The sequence below is a fragment of the Mus musculus genome, chromosome 7 (genome assembly GCF_000001635.26).
Source record: "Mus musculus strain C57BL/6J chromosome 7, GRCm38.p6 C57BL/6J".
Lineage (NCBI taxonomy): Eukaryota > Metazoa > Chordata > Mammalia > Rodentia > Muridae > Mus > Mus musculus.
The window spans coordinates 114,548,044-114,569,074 of NC_000073.6; the positions used below are offsets into that span (position 1 = coordinate 114,548,044).

Consider the following 21,031-nt stretch of genomic DNA (forward strand, 5'->3'; position numbering starts at 1 on the left):
CCTCCTCCCTGTGTTCCAAACTTATATAAGGGAGAGTCTGATGCCATAAAGTTGAGTTCCTGCTTTGACAAGACTCTCTGTTTGGTGTGTTTCTGTTGGGCTGTTGACATTCGCCATCCCGATCAGCCCCAGAGGAGACCCCAGCAGGACCGGACCCGTGGACCTCTTTCCTTTTGCCTGGACCTGCAATTCTTGACAGAGGAATCTCTAATAGCTGAGAAGTTCATAAAGAAATGTTCAAAATTCTTGGTCATCAGGAAAATGCAAATCAAAATAACTCTGAGATTCCATCTTACACCTGTGAGAATGGCTAAGATCAAAACCTCAAGCGACAGTTCATGCTAGTGAGGATGTAGAGCAAGAAGAACACTCCTCTATTGCTGGTGGGAGTGCAAATTTGTACATCTACTTTGGAAATAAAATTTGCAGTTTCTCAGAAAACTGGGAATACCCAGCTATACCACTCCTGGCCATATACCCAAAGGAAGCTCCACCATACCACAAAGACACTTGGTAAACTATGTTGATAGTAGCCTTACTTGTAATATTTGGAAACAACCTTGATGTCTCTCAACTGAGGAACAGATAAAGAAAATGTGGTACATTTACACAATGGAGTATTACTCAGCTATTAAAAACAAGGACATCATGAAGTCTGCAGCCAAATGGATGGAACTAGAAAAAAATCATCCTGAGTGAGGTAGCCCAGACCCAGAAAGACATACCTGGTATGTACTCAACTCATTAGTGGATATTAGCTACTAAAGTAAAGGATAGCCATGCTACAAAACAAAGACTCAAAGAAGCTAAGTAACAAAGAGGGTCCAAGGTGGGACCCTCACAGAGAAGGGAAAATAGATTAGAGGAGGATGTAGGGAGGGGACTAGGTGAGAGAGGGGATGGGCACAGGAGGGGTGTGGTGAGGGGGAGGATGGAAGGAGAGTATACTGGGAGAGATAACTGGATGGGGGTTGGGGGAGCATCACTGAAACAAAAAATTTAGGACAATGGAAATTCCCAGGGCCACAAAACCTTAGACACACAATTTTTCCTGCCTACAAGACACGCAGAGGTAAAGATGGAGCAGAATTTGAGGAAAGGGCCAACCAATGACTGGCCCAGCTTGAGATCCATGCTATGAGAGGGAGCCCAGTCCTCACACTATTAATGATATCCTGCTATACTTGGATACAGGAGCCTAGCATAACTGTCATCAGAGAAGCTTCACCCAGAAACTGATAGAAACTGATGAAGACACTCACAGGAAAATATTAAGTGGAGCTTGGGGAATCCCGCAGAAGAGCTGGAGGAAGGATTAAAGGGGGGGGGGGGGGTTGAGGGGGGAGGAAACCACAAGAAAACCTGCAGAATCAACTAACCTGGGACCATAGCTGCTCACAGACTGAACTGTCTAAGAGAGAGCCTGCATGGGATGGACCTATACTGTCTGTACATATGTAACAGTTGTGTAGCTGGCTCTTCATTTGGGACTCCTAAAGTGGGAGCAGGGGCTTGGTCTGACTCCTAGGCCTTCCCTTTCTTGAGAAGAAGGGCAAGTTGAGTGATGGGGAAAAGGTGAGGTTAGAGGAAGAGACTGGAAGAGAGGAGAGAGAAGTTTTGATCAGGATGTAAATAAATAATTAAATCATGAATCATCTATGCTATCCTAACCTTAATCCTTTCATATTACCTCTAAATTTCCATTTGTTGGTATGTTTGCCCAGGATTTTCTTTCCCTTGGAACTAGAAATATCTTAATACATCAGATTCCAAAAACTCCTAATTTGAACCACAGAACTAGGAAATTTTTACCAGATAATACAATTTAAAGTTAAATACATGTTCTTCCTACTTTTAAAAAAGACTATTTCTATTATTTTTAATTATGTGTATGTGTGGGGGAATACACCTCACCATTAAGGGTGTTAGTTAGGGAGTAAAGTTCCTTAGGATGGAGACAGATGAGAAGAACCTTATCCTAGCAAGAGCTTTGTTTAGAGCATCCATGGCCCTTCTAAGTGTCTTCATAACACCTGTACCTTTGTGCTCTTCAATCTACAATAAGAATTCATGGAAATTAAAAAAAATAACATAATTAATGCTTGTTATTGCTCTAGTACTATTTTAAACAGTGTATTTGTGTTTACTTGGCTTTATAAAAATGTGGCTTTGGCCCAAACACCATTATTGTGATTCAACAAGGTTATTCCCCAATACATTTTGCACTTTCAGCGTCTTTCTGCACAGATGAGGTAGGGCTGGGGTTGTAATGTCATGCCCAACCTGGGCTTCAGATTTGGAACTAGTTCATGTGGAAAATGCAAATGAAATTGCTGAAGTAATGATGTAAAAAACAAGAACATTTCCATTCGAGCCAGCTGTTCTCCAAGACAATGTCTTCTCCCTGAACAGAAAAAGCAAATGTTTAAAAATCATTTACTAAATCATTTAATAATATCTAATATTCAGGTGGCATTCAGGAAACTGAGAAATTAAAGTATGCTAGAAGATACTGTATTATGAGAGGAGTTTCTCAAATCTCAAAGATTAGAAACTATCACTTCATTGAAGAAACATATTCCTTTATTTCCTTTTATCAGATCATGGGCTTTAAATTTTTTGATTCCATCTCTGAATTCTCTGCATAATGCAATAGAGCATATGGCAGACTATAGAAGGTCTTTGAGGTATGACATTTTGTTTTTATTGATCCAAGGGAAGCCCATTTCAACTGACCTACTGGATACTTTACTCAGTGATAAAGATGTAGTCCATCTTCCAAGTTCTGTGATTCATGTTCTCTTTCATAGCAGAAGTAGTATTTTCTAGTTGGAGATGACATAATAAACTAGAAGGCAAGAGAGCTAGACTCTAGCTTTACTTAAGTTTGTCTTGTTTTTCCTTTCCTTTCTATGCATTTCAGTTTCTCATACTTGTTCCTGAATTTTCTCTCTACAAGTTTGGCAAAAACCTCTAAATTCACAAGCTAAGAAGTTTTGGAAGGAACCAGCCAGTTGCACCTTCTCAACAACTTTAGCTTTAATTAACTGAGATATGTTTTGAATAGAAACAGCTGTTCATCACTTTAATGAAACCATTCTCTCCTGTAAGAATTAATGTTATATATGAGTAGGGATGGAGGACACCAAGGAAAGAATGCACTCTAAACAAATATGATCAAAACTCATATGAACACAAAGACTGAGCATGCACAAGGCCTGCATGGGTCTGCATTAAGTCCTCTGCATGTGCACATACACATACACGCACACACATATCTCATGGCTTCCAGTTAAGTGTTTTTATGGGATTCCTGGGTATATGATTCTTGTGCCTTCTCTGGGCTCCTTTCTAACTCTGCTATTGTTTACTCAACTATGATGTGACAGGTTTTGTTTTATATTTTACTTTGCTATATTTTATTATTACCCCATAGAAGCCTGTTTGTTTTCTAATGAGAGACACAAAGGGACTGAATTCGATAGGAGGGGAGATGGAGAGGAACAGGGAAGAGGAGAGGGAAATTGCGATCAAGTTTTGTTATGTGAGAAAAAACTACTTTCAATAAAAAGAAAAAATACTAAAGGAAAAAATTAATGCTATGTACTCAGAATTGTCTACTCTAGAACAGGTTGCTTCAAATTGAGATGCTATTAATAATATATCATTGTTATACTTTAAAATCATATACTTGTGAATTTTTTCTTACCTAGAGAAAAAGGAATCAAAGCTTCCTTTTTAGTAAAATATCCATTGCTGTCCAGAAATCGCTCAGGATAGAACATGTCTGGATCTTTCCAGTACTTTTCATCAAAGTGAACAGAATAAAGATTTGTAATGACTGTTGTGCCTTTAGGAATGGAATAGCCACGTACAACTGCATCTTCCGAAGTTGCATGGAAAATTCCCAGTGGAACTATATTACAGAATCTTAAAACTTCATGTAAAACTGCTTCAGTATAAGGCATTTTGCATTTGTATTCCCAAGAAGGTCTCCTGTTGTGGCCCACAATTAAATCAATCTCTTTATGAACTTGTCCTGTCAGAGAAACATGTTAAATTTATCATGTAATTAGTTAAATTATATGTAAACTTATTTCTCTTTGGGGTAAAACAAATGATAAACCCCAATAAATCAACAGAATATGGGTTTATCTAGATTTGAATTTTTCATCATCTGGTACTTACATGAATTAATTATAAACCCCCCATATCTTAGTAATAACCAACACTCTGGTAAGGTCAAAAAAGAATTATGAATAAATGTATGATCAGCCTAGAATCAGAGTAGTGTTATTATCAGCAAGTAAAATAATGAAACATTAGACCTAAATAAGAAAAAACAGTGTCTATATCTCAGCTTTGCAGCTTCCACATACTCAGCCTGTTATTTTTATAAAATATGAATATTAAGATCCATTTTTAAGTTTTTTAAAAGATACTGTCATTCTAATAAAGATAATACCCTTCAGATGATTTTTATTTCCTTTATTTCTTCCTTCCTTTTCCTTAAATCTGCATTAAAATATTAGATTTAAAAACTCTAGTTCTGAAATATTTTCCTTCATGATTAGCACAGTTGGAGTTCCTAAAACTGCTTTATACATGGCCAAAGACTCTAGAGTACACATGAGCCCTATATTTAAGAAGACACCAGAAGGCCAAGGGTATCCTTACCTTGAATATTAGGATAAAGGGCCATGAAAAGAATTGCCCAGCGGAGCACATTGGTTGTAGTTTCAGTTCCAGCAATGATGAGTTCACCCACTGAAAAAATTAGATTCTCTTTGGAAAATGTAGATAAAGGATCATTTTGACCTTGATCCATCTCATCTAAATAGGCATCAACAAAATGGTGAGGTAAATGAGGCTTTCTATTGACTGCAGCTTTTTCAATAAGTCTGGAGAGGAAATCATAGACCACATCTGCATTTCTAAATAGTCTTTGATGTTTCCCAAAAGGTAAGATGCCAATCCATGGAAATGCATTATAAAGGAAGACTGGAGCACTGGCAGCTAGTTCCACATTCTCACTAAATAATTCAATCATGTGCTGAAAATCAGTGTCTTCATAAGTGAATCGTTCTCCAAAAAGGATAAGGTTAGTTATGTTTGAAACAGCATTTGTTATCAGTTGCTTGAGGTCAAAAGGTCCACCTTTGTATGTTTCAATAGCATCAATTAAAGACCAAGTTTCTTCTAAAATTTTAGATTCAAAAGATTTTTGGCCACTTCCAAAATAATGAAAGCTGTTAACAGCCAACCTTCTGTGATCAATCCATCCTCTACCATATCTGGAATTGAGTAAGCCTAAAAGAAACGTATTAAAAATATTGTGTAATCCATACTTCTCTGTACTTAAGATGTTGTGGAATAAAAAACAGAAAGGAGAAATTCAAAGATGGGTAGTCAGTGATTTTACCCCCCAATTATCTAAGTACATGATTGGGTCCTAGTTGGTGATACTCAAAAGCCACAGAACATTAGATAAAGCGGGTCTCTATTCCTCAAGAAAGGACTGGCAGAAAAGACCTATAATTCTCATTCTTTTACCACAATAAACTGTCTAGTCTTATGTAATTGAACACAGATGAACTATGGCTTTCATAAATCTATCACTCAACTTTTCTCATAGACATAAGTTATAAAAGACAAATGGTTTTATGTCCTATGGTAAAATTTAATTTTGGACTAAGCATATGTTCCCAAACCAGAAGTTACTGTCTGAAAGAAACTAGATTTTTACAGTTCAAGTTTCTTTCTGTTAAAGGCATATGATACCTAACAATGCCAAAGGTAAGAGTAGCCTTGTCAAAGTAGTAGAAATGTTCATGTAATTAAAAAAAAAATCATGAATTCAAATTTTGCTAATGTTATTATTACTTGCTGTTTAGATTATTTAAACAAGATACTAAGTTCTTCTTTGAAAGTAAATGTGGAGGTCCATTAAAGAATTCAGAACACCATTAGTTTAAAAAAAAAATCAGACTCCAGTTCTTCCTGGTATCAATATTCTACTTTGAAATACTTTACTGCTGCTGCTTTCTCCTTGATTTTGTCAACTTTAAGCATTTCTCCCTTGTTGAATATGTAGTCATAAAAATCTGATCATTATTAAACCCTATAAAATGCCCATCCTTTGTATAAATTCTACAGCTTACCATTTATACAGCATAGTGATGAGTAGCTAAGAAAGTCTGTTTAGTTTCTGTAAGACTGGACATGCTAGTCAGTCATTAAGTCCTCAAGATTGTTATCAAAAGGAAAACTTCTGACTCATGGTGTGTGTATGTGTGTGTGTATGTGCACCCCTGAACTGTTTGAGTACATATCAAGCACTAATTCTTGAAAAATTACTTACGTTTCTTAGAACTGAATAGCAATAAAACTAGCATGCAGTGGTCTAAAACATTATTGAATGCAGTCTGATGGCTCCTTAAATCCAGGTTTCACAAAGTACAAAATAATCATCTGTCTATACTAAGATGATTTAAAATAAGGAATGTGACCTAAAATAGTCTCACTGAATAGTGGAAAATAAACATACCTCCCATTTTTGTCATCTTCATGAACAAAGGAAGGCATGGTCTATCTGCAAAAATTTCACTTTGATGAACAAGGCATTCCTTTACTACATCATAGCCATTTAGAACGACAGTTGATATGCCTCCAAGATCTAAACTGAAAATCTTTGAGAAGAAAAACAACATTCAAATAGCAAAATGTACAGAGAAACCATGATAGAATCCACATGTGACCCTATCCCTTTTAATATTTGCTACTTCTCTAAAAACATAAGGATTTATTACTTGACAATGTTTAGACAGCACGATTAATTATAATACTCCATGCCTTGAATCATCATATAAAGTATGTTGAAAAGAGTACTGGGCATAGGAGGTCTGTATTCTACTTTAAGGTTTGCCATTAAATAGCTTTAATGTGATAGACAAAATAAACTTTTTGGACCTGAGTATTGCCACAGAAAATATATTTGATTTAGATACTCTATTAGGATTCGTCCCATTTCAAAATATTCATTATGTAGAAATCTCATTTTACTTCCAAGACAAATGAATGACTAACACCATCTATCTATTATTATACCAGCTTGAAGTGAGGGGAGAGGATTCAGAAATCCAAAAGACAGCTTTGAAGTTTAAGCATACATATATCAATTGTATTCGCCTTTCTAAATACCAAGTTCTAAGGGAGTCTAACTTTAGAGGTATGAATTCAACATGTATACATAGGTAGATATCATTTAGCCAAGGGAAAAATAAAGTAGAACAATGCATGCTATACCTTACTGGAGTTGTTTGTCACATGTTCAAGTTTGATGGTTTTTTGCTATGATAAACATCATGACCAAAAACAACTTAGGGGAGAAAATCGTTTATTTCACTTATACTTCCAGATCACAGTCAATCAAAATGGAAGTCAGGGCAGAAATCTGGAAATAGTAACCATGAAGGAATTCTGCTTATTGGCTCAATCTCTGGCTCTATCTCTTGCTTTGTTAGGACACACACACACATTCCAGATTTCTTGGATGGGTTTCTATTGCTGTGATAAAACACCATAACTAAAAGCAACTTGGAGAGAAAAGAGTTTATTTCATGTTTCACTTCCATACCTTAATACATTATTAAAGAAAATCAGAGCAGGAATGCCACCAGAGAAGGATCTTACAGGCAGGAACTGATGCAGAGGTTATGGGGGACTGTTGCTTACTGGTTTGGTTTTCTTGGCTTGTTCTACCTACATACTTATAGCACCCAGGACCACCAACCCCGGGTTGGCACTGCCCACAGTCCTCTAACATCAATAATCAGTCAAGAAAATGTACCACAGGCTTGCCCACAGGCCAATCTGGCAGGGACTTTTTCTCAATTGAGGTTCCCTCTTCTAAAATGATTGTGTCAAGCTGACCTTAAATCAAGCAGCACACTAGGGACTGTGCCCTAGCCACAGTGTACCGAGCCCTCCCACATCAATCCTCAATCAAGACGATCTCTTTTGATAATCTGGAATAAACTGATTGAGACAATTCTTCAATTGGGATTCCCTTTTCCCAGGTGTCTCTAGGTTGAGTCAAGTTAACAATAAAACTAGGCAAGACACCATATGGTCACCTCAGGTTCACTTACAAAGTCACTCCTCTTGAACTGTATTTTAGCTAAGCTCCTGTAAAGGCCTAATAACCTATGAAGCCCCCCCCCCCCAAATCCTTATCACTAACCTCTTAGGAATTGAGCTTCTTACAGATAAAATACGGGATGAGCCTTATCTTTGTTCAAACAACTAATGCACATTAATTACGGTACATTTTGCTTCATAATAAAACAGGAAGTCTTAGCTAATAAAATAGCCAATAAAAATAATAATAAAGAAAATTATATTAGTATGAAGGCACAACAGAGGGAGGATATATTTCAAAGAAAATCTTCACATTGTGGTTACTAGAGATTATTAAAAAAATTAACTCATCACTATAGAAAGGTATTAAATAATCTTTACTCAAGAAATTGAGATAGTCATTTCTTAAGAGAGTAGAATTTGGGGAAATTTTACTCAATCTAATTGTATATTATACACAGAATTTTTAGTAAAGTATCATCAATAAAACTGTGAAAACTTACTGTTAAACTCTTTTTATCTATGGAAGGGTCCAATATTAGGTGTATTCAATCTCTGATTTATTGAACAGTTTTTAAGTGTTTATTATGAGATAACCATAGCAGAGATGTAAACAGAAATACATCAAACAATGTGCCTTCTAAAGTTGCTGAGTGGTCTCTGCATAACTTCTCCATCCAAACTAGCTCTGGGGAGAAATTTTTACTATGTTAACAAGCACACTATTTTTCCTCCAAGGTGTTCAGGTCCTGCTTCAATGTGAAATGTTCCCCCCACAGACTTGTGGTTGAACACTTTGTCCTCATCTGCCAGCACTGTTTTGTGAGATAATAGAACCTTTAGGAAGTGAGTGCTAATTGGAGGTAGTGTGTGTTCCTGGAATGTGGCTATGAGGGTCATCTCCTTGCCCTGGTTCCAGCCAAGTTGTCTATGCTTCCTAGTTGGTATACAGTGAGGAGCCACTGTAAACTTCTGACCCCACTAGCTGCCATGATAAACTCTATCTTCTGCACCATAAGCCCAAAAGAATCCTTTCTCTCTTAAGTTGCTTCTATGAGGTGCTTGATCACAAGAGAACATTCAGCTGATCAGCATGTATACTGTTTCTACTTTGAAACTGTAAAAGAATTTGACAAATTTCTTATCACTTCAGATCTTAAATGTCCCTCCAAGGCTTATATATTATAGAGTTTGGCTACAGGGAAAAAGCTGAGGGACCTAGTGGAACGTTTAAGCTATGGATATGTGCTCTCTCTCGCTCTCTCTCTCTTTTTGATATTTTCTTTATTTTCATTTCAAATGCTATCCCGAAAGTTTCCTATATCCTCCCCCCATCCTGGATATGCTCTTTACAGGGTATGACCCTGTCTTCTGGCTCTTTTCTTCTTTGCTGCCATGATGTAAGCAGTCTCCTTTGCCACACACTCCCACTATGATACACTGCTTCACCAGAGTTCCAAAATCAATGAGGTTAATCAATGAACTAAAACATCCAAGATAGAATCCACAATAAATCTTTCCTTTTTATAAGTTTACTATCTCAAATATTTTGTTTCAGTAATGCAAAGCTGGCTTTCAAAACCTCTATACTCTGGTTCAGGCCATTTGCTTTTCACTCTTATAATAGATATCACAACCACCTCTTTACTGGCCTAATTTTACTCTTGTCTTTATAGATAATGTTCAACATGACAATGCCGCTTCATGTCCTTTGTGTTTGCTATGCCCATGGTGTGTTTTTCCCTAAGATGTTCTTATAGCTTGCTCCTTCATCTCCTTTTAAGGTAACATTGCAATGAGGCCTGCTCTGATTTACTAACTTAAAATTCAGCACTTTAGTACTGCCCATTTTCATTAATCGAGTTTAGCTTTTGTTGTACCCCATAAAACTCTAATATATAATTTACTTAAACTTATTTTATCTGTCTTTCCACAAATAAAATGTATGCTACCTAGAGACAGAGATCTCTATTTTGCTCACTACTATATTGCCAGCGCACATGATAGTTCATGGCATATGATAACAATTGATGCATTGTGCTGAATTAACAAATTTTGGCAGAAACATATTTAAGAATATGATTACAACACCATTGGCTAAGTACTAATAACAAACAAATAAATGTACATAGTGTTACTGCTGATAAGTGACTGTTATGTTTTTAACCTTTTGGTCATGTTTTCTCAACTGGAATGCCTTCCTTGATTATCATACTATCCAAACTGTATCAAGTCTTTAGAGACCTTATTGTATGTAGTATTTTTTATTTTATATTCATTTTTATTCCCTTTACTCAGAGCCATCACAGCTTATATATAACCTTCCATGACATTAACTTGATACTAGTTTGAACCTGAAACATTTTCATCTGCCTGGCTTCTAAATTATAAATAGCTTTAAAAAGACCTTTTTTCATTCTTAAATTCTCCACAGAACCCCACTCAGTGCCTTGAATAAGTTCTCAATAAAAGTTTGCCATAAGATAAATGAATAAACTGCCAATTCTGTTTGCTGTAATGCAAAATAATTATCTTTATTGCCTTTAAGTGTATTGCCTGAAAAAAGTCTGACAAATCCACTTATATCAACTTTGCTAGCTATGGAATACTGCTCAAAATCTACATTAAGAATCTAATCATAGCAGAAGCTAAAACAATCAAGAATGATTCTCCAAGGAAATGGCAATTTATGCTGCTGCACATTTCTATATAAGATTGCTTAAAATGAATATGAATTGTGGGCACTGCTGTTTTCCTTTAGAAAATTATAAAGAATTAAACTCAGAGTGCACAAAAGTAGAAGTTATTTTAGAGTTCAGATTTATTTACTTTTTATTTGACTATATATCTCAAATTTAAAAGGGAGATAAAAGAAAAATAACTCCTGGGAGGAAGCAGATTCTCTGCCCAGAGACCCGAGTGCCTTCTGGTTCCCACCTGTGCGGGCCAGGAGCAGAGGCCCCAAGCTGGATCCAATCCCACACAGCACACACCCCAGTTGCAGCTTGATTCCCCCACTTCCCCTGGATAGTCAGCCAAGTCCAGCTTCACAGGTGGGACCTTAAACCCTGCTCCAAGACCCACCCTACTGGGAAGCAAATTTCTCACCCGACCAGAGACCCAGCACCTTCTGGTTCCCATCTGTGCCAGTCGGGAGCAAAGACCAGGTGTTGGACCCAATCCCAAGCTAAGTGAAAGATCTGTATGACAAGAACTTCAAGTCTCTGAAAAAAGAAATTGAAGATGACCTCAGAAGATGGAAAGATGGCCAATGCTCATGGATTGGCAGGATTAATATAGTAAAAATGGCCATCTTACCAAAAGCAATCTACATATCAATGTAATCTCCAACTCAATTCTTCAGACTTAGAAAGAGCAATTCTCAAATTCATTTGAAATAACAAAAAACCCAGGATATTCTCAACAATAAAAAAAAAAAAACTTCTAGAGGAATCAACATCCCTTACCTCAAGCTATACTATAGAGCAATTGTGATACAAACTACATGGTATTGGTACAGAAACAGGCAAATAGATCAATGAAATAGAATTGGAGACCCAGAAATGAACCCACACACCTATGGTTACTTGATCTTTGACAAAGAAGCTAAAACCATCTAGTGGAAAAAAGGCAGCATTTTCAACAAATGGTGCTGCTGGTTCAACTTGTGGTCTTCATGTAGAAGAATGCAAATTGATTCATACCTATCTCCTTGCACAAAGCTCAAGTCCAAGTGGATCAAGGACCTCCACATAAAACCAGATACACGGAATCTAAATAGAAGAGAAAGTGGGGAAGAGCCTCAAACACTTGAGCACAGGGGAAAACTTTCGAACAGAATACCAATGGCGTATGCTTTAAGAGCAACAATCGACAAATGGGACCTCATAAAACTGAAAAGCTTCTGTAAAGCAAGGGACACTGTCAATAGGACAAAATGGCAACCCACAGCTTTGGAAAAGATCTTTACCAATCCTACATCTAATAGAGGGCTAATACCCAAAATATACAAAGAACTCAAGAAGGCTGACTCCAGAGACAATGTGGTACATTTACACAATGGAGTACTACTCAGCTATTAAAAACAATGACTTCATGAAATTCACAGGCAAATGGATGGAACTAGAAAATATCATCCTGAGTGAGGTAACCCACACACAAAAGAACACACATAGTATGTACTTACTAATAAGTGGATACTAAGCCAAAAGCTCACAATGCCTATGATAGAACCTACAGACCATATGCAGCCTACAAAGAAGGAAGACCAGGGGGTGGATGCTACAGTCCTGCATTGAGGGGGGAACAGGACGATTGTGGGAGATGGAAGGAGAGGGGGGCAAGCGAGGGAGAAAGGAGGAGGAGAGAATACGGTGACAGTATCAGAATCTGGAGGAGACATGAGAGAGGTATAGAGGATCAGGATTTGAATAAAAATAGGTAGCAGAGGGGATGAGAAACTGGAGACAGCCACTGGAGGCTCCCAGGACCCAGCAGGATCGACTTTAGCCATAAAGTGCAGAGAAGGGGGATATAGAACCTGTGGAGACCACCTCCAGTAGATATGCACAGCCCCTGTTTGAGGGATGGGGCTACCTACCTATCTCAAAGTTTTTTTTAACCCAGAAATGTTCCTGTCCAAAGGAAGAACAGGGACAGAAAAACAGAACAGAGACTGAAGGAAGGGCTAATCCGGGAATGGCCCCACCTGGGGAGTACATCAAGTCTGCAGACACCAAACCCAACACTGTTGCTGTGTTCAAGGGGCACTTGTGGAAAGAAACTAAGTGTGGCAGTTCCTGGGGCGGTCTGGCCAGCAACTGACCAATACAGATGTGGATGCTTGGAGCCAACTATCAGACTGAACTCAGGGAACCTGGTGGGGGAGCTGGCAGAAGGACTGGAGGAGCTCAGGGGGATTGCAATCCCATTTGAAGAACAACATAGGCTGGCCTGACCACCCAGTTCTCCCAGAGTCTAGACTTCCAACTAAGGAGTGTACCTGGAGGGATCCATGGCTTCAGATACATTTGTAGCAGACGATGGCCTTGCCTGACAGCAATAGGAAGGGAGGCCCTTGGTCCCAGGGAAGTTTGATGCCCCAGAGTTGGGGGATGCTGGAGCAGTGGGGCAGGAAAGTGTGGATGGGTGGGAGAGCACTCTCATACAGGCAAAAAGGAGTGGGGAGGACAGATGTGGAGGGGGTGGTGGTGGCAGTGAAGTAACCAGGAATGGGATAACATGGGATGAGGTGTTGGTGGAGGGGGTAACTGGAAAGTGGGATATCATTTGAGATGTAAACTAATGGAATGATAATAATAAAAAAAAAGGAAAAAAAGAAAAAAGTCAAAAAAAGAAAAAAAAAAAACTTCTATGAACTGCTTCCTATAACCTTTCTGAAATAACAGTCTCCTTCTACTCTACAAAAAATGGTTCGTATTTTAACAATTTATACTAATTTTGAAACTGTCAAAAATTGGGAAATATCTCTAAGATAATGGAAATCTTCAGGGTTGTTTTATAGCTAGAATAAAGATCAAATGCAGCAGTAGTTTATAAAGAGTTAATGTTTGGTGGTTATTAAGCCTTGCAATACAATGTTTACTCTGAAATACATATATCCTTTTCAGTTTTGCTCCTTGCAACTTTGAAGCTATCAACACAGGTCAGGCTTATCTGATGTGCAGTAAGTGGTCATCACTGTAAACAATGCAGTTTCCTCAGTGTACCAGAAACAAAATTATTTACGCCAAATTCTAATCAATTGAATCCAATCAACCTATTCCTTAATGACAGTCTTCCAAACACTTAATTTTAATTTTATCTTAACGAACAGACTTACATTACTTGTCCTATATGAATATTCATAGTAAATAATTCCTTTCAGTTCAAATATTTATGTAAAAATTTTTAATTTCCTATTCAATGAGAAACCATTTCAAATCAACTGGTTTAAAGATAATTTTAGATTTGGAGGCATAATACATTTCTATTATATTGGCTGTGTGTTTCAGTGGTAAACACTTAACTTGCCAAACCCTACAGTCAATCCCTAACACTACTAAATGAAGATATTTTTCACACATAGTAACCAAAATCATATATAGTAGGCAATACAGTTGGGTAGCTTCTTACTGCTTTTGGGTATCATTCTAATTACTCTGATGAGGAAAATTGAGGATTCAGAAAATTAAAGGGCAATTTTAATTTTTAGCGTTAAATCTTTTAAACCATGGTTTAATCAGCAGCCTACAATACTGACCACTAACTGTCCTAGAAACTCACTGCATCTTGATTTTTCCCTCAAGCTCAGGGCCCACGGGGCCGTTAAGTTTCTGTCAGTGGCAGCTTACGGGCTGGCATCTCCAGAGAGTACAGGCCACACAGCGCAAGCGCAGAAGCACATGCTGATCTGTGGGCGGGAAACTCAAGCCGAAGCGCCTCTGGCGTGGTATTGGTGAGGCGGCTTCCTGTAGGAGGCGCGGCCCTCGAAGCCGGCTTCGCTTGAGTGGTTCCTTCTGACGAGAGGAAGGTCCGCGTTGAGGCCTACCTCGCCATACACCCGGCTCTGCTTCCTCATGTAGACGTGGGGAAGATCGGCCGACAAGGCCAGGGAGCAGATGTTGCCGACAAATGGCAGCCGCGGAGGACCCGGGGGGAAGCCCGCCGGTCGCCTCTGCCTCAGCAGCTGGCGGACCACCAGCACGAAGAGCAGCAGCAGGAGAGCGCCCGCGAGCGCCCCAGCGCACGCCCGGGCTCCCGGTAGCTCCAACATCGGCCCCGGGCTGGGCTACGAACCAGTCCGGAGCGAGGAGGCAGGGGCGCACCCACCAGCCCTGCCGCACTCCCATTGGCCCGGCGCCTCGACGGCCCGCCTTATCTCTACGGCCATTGGTTCATTCAGTGTGGGCTCAGGGTCCTTTGGGTTAGCCAGCTCCAGATCTGCTTTGCTCAGAGTCCGTTTGTAAACCTTTGGGTTTGGCTTGGCTCTTGGTGAGGACCGCATAACGGGCACGGAGCCCTAGGGCCCTTTTCCGGAATGTTGTCAGTAGGTTGGTCATGTGAACTTCGCTCTCTGGGCTCGGTGCATCTTAGTTCTCTGGACGTCTGTCCTTAAAGAGTGTCTAACGTTGCCTGGTCTGTTTATTTTCAGTCTACGGATAGGGAAGAGATTAGAACTGCATTCTTTAACCGAGTCTGGTAATAACCAGCACTTCCATTAGCGAGTCCACATATCAAGAGGAAAAGGAAATAACCTTATTGTATTTTGCTTCACTCTGTCTGCAATTTCACTGTTTGTTATGAGCCATTTCTCGGTGGACCCTTTGAGGATTCTGATTAGTTCTAGTCACCTATCTTTTCACCCTTCTTTGTTCTCCCAAGCCCCCATTGGTTTCTTATTTATAATCTCAGAGGCCTCTCTTTTCAGGGATAGCACTGACTATTCAGGTTCTCTGTCTCCTACTGAGGCAGAGGCACTGATTTTATGTCGTTAGTTCAGCCCACATTCCTGTTTTCTATTGGGCAATTACTTGCAACACAGGACCGGCAGGACTTGAGACTCCCAACAACCTGCCCTCTGATTATGATTCAGCACTGGCAAAAGTTCACCAGTTCTCATTACCTTAAGTTTTATTCATGCTACTATTTATTGAATGCCTGCACAGTGCATGTGTCTTATACATCGAAGATACTTGGCTGGAAAAGAATAACAAAGTTCCTACAGTGTTTTTCAGGATCTCCATCCATAGACAACCCACCTACTGTTAAAATGCTTGATATTTTATCTTGAAATATTCCTTAACTTTATTATTAATCGCCTAGTAGGTTAGAAAAATAATGGTGAGATGTTATTACTAAACTAAACCTTCAGTTTCACAGGATGGATATTGAGGTTGCCCTTGGGAAACAGTAACGGTGAAGCAGCAGGAGCGTTCATTGCCTGCTACATACTTGATATCAGCCCCGCCTTCTTCTCTCACATCATTTTAAGGCTTGAAGTATCTAGTTTGGCTGCAGCTGCTGTACAATACAGGTACTCCATTCAGGAGGGAGTCCCTTCCATTGTTTATTTTAAAAACAGATTAATTTCAATTCCAGGAATACTCTCCAATTTGTGTTGATTAAGGAATTATTTCTTCTTTCCCTGCTACCTTAGTAGGGAGTACAGACTCTCCCAGTACAGCCTATCTGATTGACAGCACTAATGTACATCTCCCCCACTGACCTTTAAAGAGTAAGAGCTAATGAATAACTGAAGCTCTGAGCCTCCTCTTGAGCCATTTATTTTGCTAGTGCTCAGCAACGTTCACTGCACCCTTCCTTTCATTCTGTCTCACAGAGTTTACTCTTGGAATAAAAGACTCTGATCAGTACTGTTTTCTATAGCTTTTATTACCACAGGGGTGTTTAGAAGGGTAGAGTTTCACTGTTTCACCATGAAGATTCTGTTTTTCCTATACAAAGTGGAATGAATTCTTGAAGAAATATGGACACCATATTGGGGCTTTGCCATTTCTGTGTACAGAGTGATAATAGTCACCACAGACAAAAGGATAGCTTGTGATCCATTGAGATTTGGGAACTGTTATGGTTTCAATATGGTTGTCACCAAAACTCAGGTTGAGGCTTAGTGTCCAATATGACCCTGTTGTTGGGATCTTCAGGAGGTAATTAGGTTGTAGAAATTCTACACTCACAAAGAGATTAATGTAGTTATCTTGGGATGTGTTACTTACCCTGTAGAAGGTTGTTAATAAAAATAAGTAGGCTTTCGGTTGCTTCTTTTGTGTCCATGTCAGCTCTTCTGTAAGAGCCTACTCCTGCTTCCCTTCCAACTTTCTCTTATGGAGCTGCATGGAGCCCTCACTTTAGAAGCTCGTCCCAAGCTCTTAGACCTACAGAACTGTAAGCTATGTGAAGTCTTCTCTTTGTAAATTACCAGACCTAGCAAGAAACGGGGACAGGAGCCAACACTCTTTGTCCTGAGAAGCAGTATCTGTTGTGGGCCTAGGCACTTGTTCCCTGGTGCTTCCCTGGCTCCAAGTGAGGCAACAAGCACAACTTTGCCTCCTTTGCACATTCCATTGCGCATGTGCTTAGTGTATTTCATCAGAACAGAAGGAAGTGAGGAAGTGTTGAGCTGAACCGTACTAGAGCCTAAGGCAAAAGAAAAAATCAATAATACAGATCCTTCCTTATTAAAAATTTCATATCTTGTTCATGAATTTTGCTTTTTGATCATAAAGTGTTGTATTGAAATACTATTTTGGTTATCAGGTTTCATGGTGCTCCTTTAAATTTTGCTCCCAAAGTAGACACATTTGCCTCTCTTGAGTCTGGGAGAAAGGCTATCCAAATGATGGGTTTGATTACAAAGTGGTCTGTTGGCAAGTAGACCAATGGAATAGAATTGAAGACCCAGAAATGAACCCACACACCTATGGTCACTTGATCTTCGACAAGGGAGCTAAAACCATCCAGTGGAAGAAAGACAGCATTTTCAACAAATGGTGCTGGCACAACTGGTTGTTATCATGTAGAAGAATGCGAATCGATCCGTACTTATCTCCTTGTACTAAGGTCAAATCTAAATGGATCAAAGAACTTCACATAAAACCAGAGACACTGAAACTTATAGAGGAGAAAGTGGGGAAAAGCCTTGAAGATATGGGCACAGGGGAAAAATTCCTGAACAGAACAGCAATGGCTTGTGCTGTAAGATCGAGAATTGACAAATGGGACCTAATGAAACTCCAAAGTTTCTGCAAGGCAAAAGACACCGTCAATAAGACAAAGAGACCACCAACAGATTGGGAAAGGATCTTTACCTATCCTAAATCAGATAGGGGACTAATATCCAACATATATAAAGAACTCAAGAAGGTGGACTTCAGAAAATCAAACAACCCCATTAAAAAATGGGGCTCAGAACTGAACAAAGAATTCTCACCTGAGGAATACCGAATGGCAGAGAAGCACCTGAAAAAATGTTCAACATCCTTAATCATCAGGGAAATGCAAATCAAAACAACCCTGAGATTCCACCTCACACCAGTCAGAATGGCTAAGATCAAAAATTCAGGTGACAGCAGATGCTGGCGAGGATGTGGAGAAAGAGGAACACTCCTCCATTGTTGGTGGGATTGCAGGCTTGTACAACCACTCTGGAAATCAGTCTGGCGGTTCCTCAGAAAATTGGACATAGTACTACCGGAGGATCCAGCAATACCTCTCCTGGGCATATATCCAGAAGATGCCCCAACTGGTAAGAAGGACACATGCTCCACTATGTTCATAGCAGCCTTATTTATAATAGCCAGAAGCTGGAAAGAACCCAGATGCCCCTCAACAGAGGAATGGATACAGAAAATGTGGTACATCTACACAATGGAGTACTACTCAGCTATTAAAAAGAATGAATTTATGAAATTCCTAGGCAAATGGATGGACCTGGAGGGCATCATCCTGAGTGAGGTAACACATTCACAAAGGAACTCACACAATATGTACTCACTGATAAGTGGATATTAGCCCAAAACCTAGGATACCCAAGATATAAGATACAATTTCCTAAACACATGAAACTCAAGAAAAATGAAGACTGAAGTGTGGACACTATGCCCCTCCTTAGAAGTGGGAACAAAACACCCTTGGAAGGAGTTACAGAGACAAAGTTTGGAGCTGAGATGAAAGGATGGACCATGTAGAGACTGCCTTATCCAGGGATCCACCCCATAATCAGCATCCAAACGCTGACACCATTGCATACACTAGCAAGATTTTATCGAAAGGACCCAGATGTAGCTGTCTCTTGTGAGACTATGCCGGGGCCTAGCAAACACAGAAGTGGATGTCCACAGTCAGCTAATGGATGGATTACAGGGCTCCCAATGGAGGAGCTAGAGAAAGTACCCAAGGAGCTAAAGGGATCTGCAACCCTATAGGTGGATCAACATTATGAACTAACCAGTACCCCGGAGCTCTTGACTCTAGCTGCATATGTATCAAAAGATGGCCTAGTCGGCCATCACTGGAAAGAGAGGCCCATTGGACACACAAACTTTATATGCCCCAGAACAGGGGAACGCCAGGGCCAAAAAGAGGGAGTGGGCAGGTAGGGGAGTGGGGGTGGGTGGGTATGGGGGACTTTTGGTATAGCATTGGAAATGTAAATGAGCTAAATACCTAATAAAAAATGGAAAGAAAAAAAAACAAAAAAAAACAAAGTGGTCTGTTGGAACTGGGCTTGTATGCACTTTCTTTGTGGTATTCTATGGGGCTGGCACTGACATGACACTGGTAGGTGGGCTTTGAAGAGCCTTTTAAAATGTCTTTCTTTTGCCATTAAAAGCATCTCCCCCGACCCATTTCTGAACTTTCATTTTTACAAATTAATTTTTATATGAGTTAAACATTCTCTAAAACAGACTGATTTAGAAAATAAAGCTGGTTGTGCTGGTGCACACCTATAGCATATGCTGATGAAGTAGAGGCAGAAGGAGTATGAGTTTGAGACAGCCTGGGCTGTATATGTACAGACCAGAGTGAGTTTCAGGACAGCCAGGACTACACAGAGAAACCCTGTCTCAAAAAGAGCAAAACAAAAACCAAAAACAAAAAACAAAACCAAAAAACAAATCAACAACAAAAAATGCAAAAACCAAACCACTTAGCAGCATGTAGAAAGCTCTCTCCTGAACATAGCAATTGAGAATTAGAGAATGCTTAATGTGTTTGTTCAAGATCATGTGAGGCAGTACCAGAGGGAACAGAACTTGGGGCTCTGACTCTGCCATGTGCTGTTATTTCAGTCATCCATCACAAGTGAGTAGTAGTATGAAAGGCTAAGAGCCTACTTAACTGGGGCCTGGGATTATAGCTCAGTGAGCACAACTTGTGGTCTCTACTTTCCTTGGGTTTGCAGTTTAATGAAGGATTCAAACATCAAATACTCACAAAAGTGTTTATGGTTGCAGCTGTATATTCTAAGGTAAAGAAGCAGATCTATATGTATGGATACCACGGGGAATTGTGTTGGGTTAGTAATTATAATCTGGAATGTAGAACCAGGTTCTATCCAGAGATTTAGCTTCCCTAAGATCAGGTCCAATGGCAAGGGTTACTCAGTTACTTGAGTAGCAACAGATCTTAGAAATTGAACTCTAGGAAGTAAAAGGAAAGTTTCTGTAGCAAACTCCAGTTTCTAAAATTAATGAATATCACTCAGACTACAAAATCTAAATTTGAAGTCTTCTTTCTTTATCTTTGTAATTTTTTAATAATCACTCTTATATTGTGCTCCCTTTAAAAAACAATAGATTTGAAAAGGCAGTTTGAATAATAGGTTAAGGTGGTATTAAAAGATAACCACACTAACAATGACTGAAAGGAAGCCAATATCTTATAATAAAAAAGAAACAATAATTATAAAATGTTGATGTAAAAAAACCAAAGGCACAGCAGCCTGGAATTATTTAGATTAGAACATATCAACTATGTTCATCTCCAAGGCAGAGACCAGCTTATGTAGAGCAGAACACATTTCTGTCTTACTAAATGAGCATCTTTGTCAAAGAAGATTAAGATTTTATGTTTTTTTAAATATTTTGAGACTACAATATAATTACATCATTTCTCCTTCCCTTCCTGGAAATTGAGTATGCATTGTTAACCTCAACTTGGTAGCAAGAACCTTCACCTCTGATCCATCTTGCTGTCCCAAAATTAAAGTTGTCTTAAGAAAATTCTAGCTTAAGGGTACAATGGAAGTGTGTAGTGTATATTTGAATATTTTGATGTTGGGAGCCGCCCTCACATTTGCCATTACAAGATGGCGCTGACAGCTGTGTTCTAAGTGGTAAACATAATCTGCACACGTGCAGGGGCAGTT

At 39.2% G+C, this 21,031-nt stretch overlaps 1 protein-coding gene across 7 annotated transcripts; it reads right to left on the reverse strand.

The window, feature by feature from the left end:
- Window positions 1-2,079: 2,079 nt before the first annotated feature.
- Window positions 2,080-15,005, reverse strand: Cyp2r1 (cytochrome P450, family 2, subfamily r, polypeptide 1). Of its 7 annotated transcripts, none has more exons than XM_006507840.3 (5): window positions 14,690-14,920; window positions 6,548-6,689; window positions 4,678-4,767; window positions 3,710-4,039; window positions 2,080-2,404 (listed from the first exon to the last, which is right to left on the reverse strand). In XM_006507840.3, the coding sequence occupies exons 1-5, from the start codon at window positions 14,912-14,914 to the stop codon at window positions 2,229-2,231; spliced, it is 963 nt and encodes a 320-aa protein (XP_006507903.1). In that variant the 5' UTR covers window positions 14,915-14,920; the 3' UTR covers window positions 2,080-2,228. The 7 variants fall into 7 exon arrangements, 5 of the variants coding, with proteins under 5 accessions (XP_006507903.1, XP_006507904.1, XP_006507901.1 ...); XM_006507839.3 differs by having other exon boundaries at window positions 2,118-2,404; window positions 4,678-4,833; window positions 14,690-14,962; NR_110408.1 differs by having other exon boundaries at window positions 2,120-2,404; window positions 6,548-6,592; window positions 14,690-14,929.
- Between the last annotated feature and the right edge of the window lie 6,026 nt (window positions 15,006-21,031).